Source organism: Formica exsecta, unplaced genomic scaffold, assembly GCF_003651465.1.
Source record: "Formica exsecta isolate Colony F162 unplaced genomic scaffold, ASM365146v1 scaffold451, whole genome shotgun sequence".
Lineage (NCBI taxonomy): Eukaryota > Metazoa > Arthropoda > Insecta > Hymenoptera > Formicidae > Formica > Formica exsecta.
Genome location: NW_021851748.1, coordinates 112,169 through 118,664, shown reverse-complemented (window position 1 = coordinate 118,664; position 6,496 = coordinate 112,169). Strand labels below are relative to the sequence as shown.

The window sequence follows — 6,496 nt, the reverse complement described above, 5'->3', positions numbered from 1 at the left end:
CTTTCAGGGCGCGGTCGCTTTTTTCGATGCCGTTCTAAAAATAAAAGGGACCACGGTACCGATGACGACGTGTAAGGCCGCCGAATAGTCTGCCTTGGAGAATCACACGCATTTACGCACGTGCGTGAAGGGCACGCACCGGCCGACGTCGCGCACACCCGCATGGCACGCAGACGCACCAATCAATATCAGACTATACCGGGTGTACACCCCGACCGTCGTGATCGTCACTCAGCCAGTACACTATCAGCCACCAACCACACCTTTCGCTGCTTCAGTACCGTCAACTACGTCCCTTTAACGGAGGAAAAGCTTCGTCTGGACCACTGCATCCGAACACGCAAACTATCCAGTTCATCAGCTTATACCCAGCCTGTTGAGAAAAGTCAACGTGGGCGAAAGAATCTAAAAGGTACACAGTGAAAAGAACAAATCAGCGAAAATATTTAATCTCGATAAGGTAGACAGAGAGAACATCCGAACCAGACGACATATAATAGATAAATTGTTATTGTGATGTTTTATTCGAGGGTGTTTAATGATGTTGTGAATTTGGCAAATTACATGGTAAATTTTTGAAATGCAAATTGCGCGTTTAATTTACTTGAGATCTTTGATCCCTGAATTTTTGACTTCTCGCTAATCTCGAGATATGCTGCAATAGTCAAAGCGACAGATGAAAAGGCTGTGTGCTAAGTTTGTGAATGCCCGCTTCCATTGGAACACATTTCAATTGATTTCTCATAAAAGAAAAAGAGCCAAAGGCGATTTGTAAAAATTCACGGGCGTACAATGTTAGAGATTACTAAAAGAATTCAAAATATAAATCTTCTCTTTGAAAAAAGTATTTTTTATCGAGTGTTTTTTTTTTTTTTTTTATAGTAAAACATTATATTACTCGCTAGTCATATGTATGTCAACGTAAATATATGAAATGAGAAAATGACATGTGCCAGTGCATTATATAAATTAATACTGTCATTGTAATACAAGAAATGATAAAGCAAGAGAAAAATGGCAAAAACTTTTGTAGTGTTTGACGCGGATTATATTTTATTTCTATTTTTATATTTTCGCATATACACATATACAAAACCTTTCTCTGAGAAATACATGAATTAGTTAGACACAACACAGATGTCAAAGTCAAGTAAATAAAGAAATTTTGAAGAATCTATATATTACATTAGTCGTAACAAAGTAGCAATTAAATTCCATTTAATTAATTAATTTTAATGCGTTAAATAAATAAAATATTCTTTTACGCGCAAAGAGAGTGTATTAAAAATAATATTATACTCTTTCTATTAGTGTATAAAAACATTAATCCAAACATATTTTTATAACATAGCCATGATATTTTAAAATTTTTATATTTTATATTTTTTATATATTATTTGCAAGTGCAAGAGTCGACAAGAATTTAAGGAAAATGGAAATAAAAGGGCGAGTTGCCCTAGTGACAGGCGCCGCATCTGGCATCGGCAAAGCTTATGTCATCGAATTGTTGAATCAGGGCGCCAAGGTATATATGATATTTTTTAAGAGAAAATACATTTATATAAATTCTCTATACTTTTTGTATTGTCAAATTATCTTTTTCTTTTAAGAAAAAAACAGAATTAATTATTTTAATAATACGACTATTCGATTTTCTTTCTGAACAATGAGTGTAGTGTGTTTTTATGATTCGGAATTTCGCGCGAAAACAACGCTTCAAGAATCCTTCGCGTTTTTTTTTTTTTCAAAACAGCTGATTTAAATTTAGATTGCTCTCAGACGGAGGAGAAATTTATCGTATATTCAAGATGAGATCTAAGAAAATAAATCGCCATATTTTTTGGCGATTGATATATATAATGTACATACTATATATATTATATATTTCGAAATATATTTGCTTTATTCAAAACTTTCACATTCTGTGATATAATATAAATATATTTTTTATATTATTTTAAAATCTTTTATTTTATTTTTGGTTAATCTCGACGAAAATTTGTACATCTAAAGGTTTTAAAAGAAAGACAAATAAACTTAAATTATTTTATAAACATATCAAATTGAACTACAAATTTTTATAATCAAATTTAATAAATTTTTCTTACTGTCTTTTTTTCTTGCAACTTATTTTAATTAAGAATATTCAAAATAAAGTAATAGGTCTTTAAATAGTTTTTGCGAATATAATATAAAACTTGCTATAATAATATTGTATTATGTACAGGTGGCTGTATGTGATATTAACACCGAAGAAGGGGAGAAATTGGTGGAGACATTAGCTGCGAAATATGGTAAAGATCGTGTGATCTTCTCGCAATGTGACGTCACGGATTATCCGCAACTTGAAGGTATGATAATTGGCGCGATAATTCTTTGTCTTATTGTAGATTTATTTTTATTCGCATAAACGACTAACGCATACATATGTACATAAATATTTTGCTTTTATTCCTAATGCAATTTTTATGTAGCATACGATGCAATTCAATTTACAGAATCGTTTCAGACAACGATCGCGGAGTTTGGTCATATCGATATCGTTATCAACAATGCTGGTATCATGAATGACCGGTTTTGGGAGCTTGAAGTAGACATTAATCTTGTAAGCAAATATCCGATAAACCCCCTTCAATATGTTTACATCTTTTATCTTATAGTGTGTTACTGAAGACTTTAATCTGTTATTTCTTACATTAATTGAAACGGTCTGTATAGCGATCTATGTGTCTTTTTTTTTAATTTGTATTATAATTTATGACTCTGTACATTGCATATATGATAATATTATCAACTTTCAACGATAAAATAATTTTAATATATGTGTTAAAAATTTAACGTCGCAAATACAATAATTACAGAACGGAGTAATACGCGGTACTTTGCTTGCTCAACGATTTATGGGCACGGATAGGGGTGGTCAGGGTGGAGTCGTTATTAACACCGGCAGCAACGTCAGCATCAACCCTTATGTCAGCGTGCCAATTTATTCCGCGACAAAAGCAGCTATTGTCAGCCTTACCAGGGCTTTTGGGGTAAGAGTGTCTACTTATATCAATCTTATACTATCGATCATAATTATTAACTCGTAATAACAGAGATGTGGGTCATCAATTTGTCTATCATTTTTTTAATGCATGGATTTAATTACATAGAGGTCAATTCGTTTGAATCTATATTTATATTATTCTATTAAAATTTGCAAATGTAGCATTTATTCGAAGTTAGCATTTGCTATTAGTACATTAAACAAAACAATAATTAAACAATAAACAACGAAATTTGCATTTGCAGATTTAGAGAAATTTTAAAAATTATGTTTACATTTTTATTAAATTAAATACATAAAAGATAGAGAAGTATTAATTTTTTTCTCAATTTTTGAATAGGATCAATATCACGTAGATTTGACGGGCGTTAAAGTGATGGCACTTTGTCCAAGTGCCACGGACACCAAATTAGTACGAGATGTCAATAGGAAGCTTCTATTGGCTCGATACGAAGATGCCTGGCAAAGGGATACAGCTTCATCAATTCCTCAAAGGTATATTATCATACAACTTTCCTCTTTGTATCTCTAAATAACTAGCTTCATAAAATTATGTTTTCTAATTATGAATAAGATAATGTATGTGAGTAATAACCATTTTATAAAAACTTTTTTAAAATCTCATTTGCAATTAAAGATTTTCCTCCTCTCTATTTAATAAAAATATAGTTGTAGTGTAATAAACAAAATTTTATTATTATAATTTTAGAAAAATATTATGTTACTTTCACCAAGCATAGGAAAATATACAGAGTGTTTTAGGTCAGATTAATAAAACTTCAGAGTCTTATAGGAAATTGAATATGGAATAAATAAATTTCAATAAACATAGATCCGGAAACGCTTCGTTAAAAAGTTATAGCTAATAAACTCTCTGTAAATAATTAGTTATAATTAAAATTTAATAAGAACATTTTTATGTTTGCATTTGCAATGTTTGCACTACGAATGTAATGTTTACATAAAGATAATCGAAAGATGGTTTTTTTCAAGTTTCTGCTTTTTTCGTTGTTTCGAGCTTATTTTCTTTTGAACGCCTTATCAGAATTAAATAAAATTGGTGTAATTTAGTTTGTTATTTAATTATCCATCAGATTTATTTCGTTACTTTTTTCAAATGAATGAAGGGTTTTGAAATTATTTTAAAAAATCATCAAAAAACGTGATTTTTCGAAGTTTATTAGCTATAATTTTTTAACGAAGTGTTTACGGACTTATGTTTATCGGAACTTTTTTGTTCCAAATTAAATTTCCTATAACATCTTGAAGCCTGAAGTTTCATTGACCTGATCTGGAACGTCCTGTATATTTTCCTATGCTTGGAGAAAGTAACACATAACATTTTTCTAAACGTAATTTTGTTTATTACACTACAATTATATTTTTATTAAATAGAGAGGAAGAAAATCTTTAATTGCAAATGAGATTTTAAAAAAGTTTAGAATGACATTAATACATAAAAGTGATTTGAAAAAAATACTCGATTCTATAGGGCGGAACACGTGGCAAAGGCATTGGTACAAGTGTTAAACAGCGGCAAGAGCGGAAGCGTGTGGATGGTGGAGAAGGACCAGCCACCGCACGAGATCAGCTTCGCGAAGCACTAAGACAGAATTCATACGATCCTTTCTCGCTTCGCTGCAAATATCTATGCCGTACCGCACAATTAACTGTAATTTGTATCGAAATATATCCCGTCACACCTGCCAGAGCATCGTTATCGTGGTCGTTATCAAAAAGGCGGACGCATGAGCGAAATATACATACAGTTACTCACACTTTCGTACAATGTATATTTTGGACAACCAGTACGTTTTTTAATAACGACAACGAGAGTGTATTATTCGAAGCTAACATCACTTCCGATTTTTGATAGAAAGCGATACTTTTGGTACATTTTATACTGACAGCAGAATCCGCGAGACAAAACGTGGATGTGAGTACTCGGAGATTTAATAATTATGAGAGAGAAAGATAATCGCGATATTTAAAGAGGGAGAAGAACTCAAGCAGAATAGAAAATCGCAATAATATTATAAGACTATCAAAAGTCATTATGATGTCATTTCGATGTTATTTTGATATCATTTTGATGTCATTTGATATTATTGTGATTTTCTGTTCTGCTTGAGAATCTGCACAAGATCGACGTGCGTTGCGATGACGGAAATATTTATTATAAAAAAAAAAAAGAAAATGTAAAGAACGTAAATGATTTTCGTTTCCGTCCCGCACCCACGTTGCGATTTTTTTGTATGGGCTTTGACAACGCACTCGCTTATCAGCCCAAAAATCTCGAAGTTGAAAAATAATTTCTTGATGTTACGCGGACATTTGTGTATTGTATCGATGAAATATTATCACAACGATATCTGAATCCTGCCACACTCTTTGTAATCGTCTCGTGTAACTTACTCATTTTTCTAACGTATCCATCGTAATATCGACGATTCCGTTTAATCCATTCCGTTTAATAGCGCTAAATGTAATGTAATCACATTTCACTACGTCGTATATAATAAAGACACTTTGTATTTATTGCTTGTGTAAGGAAAGCAGGAAAAAAGCATGTGTGAAAATGATAGAGTGAGAGAGATAAACATTTATTTTGCGCTCTCGAAGCATAGACAAAAAAAAACAAGAGAGAGACAGAGGTTACATACGTCCCTTACAATGACTGATGCAGATAACTCTGACTCGATGGAAATTCTCTTTATGGAATGTTTCCATAAATCTTTATATATATTATATCTATTAAGAACGAGAGAGAAGGCATAATCAATAATTAAATAAAAGTGGAATAAGCCAAGTAAAAATGTAAAACAATCAGACAAGTCTCTTTCACATTGAAAATATTTACGCATTATATTTGATATTTACGCATTAATTATGATTATTTATTCTCTTGTATAAAATTGCTTAATTAATTTTTTTTAGATATCACATTTTTCTGTAAGATGCTTTAATTTTCTAAGTCATTTAATGCTTTTAATTTAAATGTATTTATATTAAAAGCATTAAATGACTTAGAAAATTAGAGCATCTTACAGAAAAATGTGATATCTAAAAAAAAATAATTAAGCAATTTTATACAAGAGAATAAATAATCATAAATTTCTTTTGTATATCTTCATAAAAATTTATTAAAAAATTTATTAAATTGATTAAATTTATTAAATTTATTAAAAAACTGAAATTTTTTCACTTGTGCCAATTTCCACTTCAAAGTTCGATAATGCTCGTGTGTCGAGGGTTATTCGCATCAGTGTAATCGCGAATACAATTGAACCGAAATCCGTCGGAAAATTACTCCAAGCGAAACTACATATTCAACAATCGTGTCTATAATTTTTCTACAGTCTTTTTGAGGGAAACAAAAAAATATTTAGAAATATGGTATAGCGATAGAGTTAGGATCTATATAGAGAGCCTAAGTGCAAGCACGAC

At 31.1% G+C, this 6,496-nt stretch overlaps 1 protein-coding gene across 1 annotated transcript in view; it reads left to right on the top strand.

Annotated features, from left to right (window-relative positions):
* Positions 1-33: 33 nt before the first annotated feature.
* The window catches only part of LOC115240790, an 11,969-nt gene continuing 5,506 nt past the window's right edge, over positions 34-6,496 (top strand). Inside the window, exons 1-8 of the mRNA XM_029816152.1 lie at positions 34-412; positions 1,405-1,525; positions 2,228-2,351; positions 2,499-2,605; positions 2,862-3,035; positions 3,390-3,544; positions 4,542-4,653; positions 4,926-4,989. Coding sequence (XP_029672012.1) covers positions 1,433-1,525; positions 2,228-2,351; positions 2,499-2,605; positions 2,862-3,035; positions 3,390-3,544; positions 4,542-4,653; positions 4,926-4,989 — 829 coding nt within the window. The 5' untranslated portion in view covers positions 34-412; positions 1,405-1,432. The remainder of the gene's footprint in view (positions 413-1,404; positions 1,526-2,227; positions 2,352-2,498; positions 2,606-2,861; positions 3,036-3,389; positions 3,545-4,541; positions 4,654-4,925; positions 4,990-6,496) is intronic.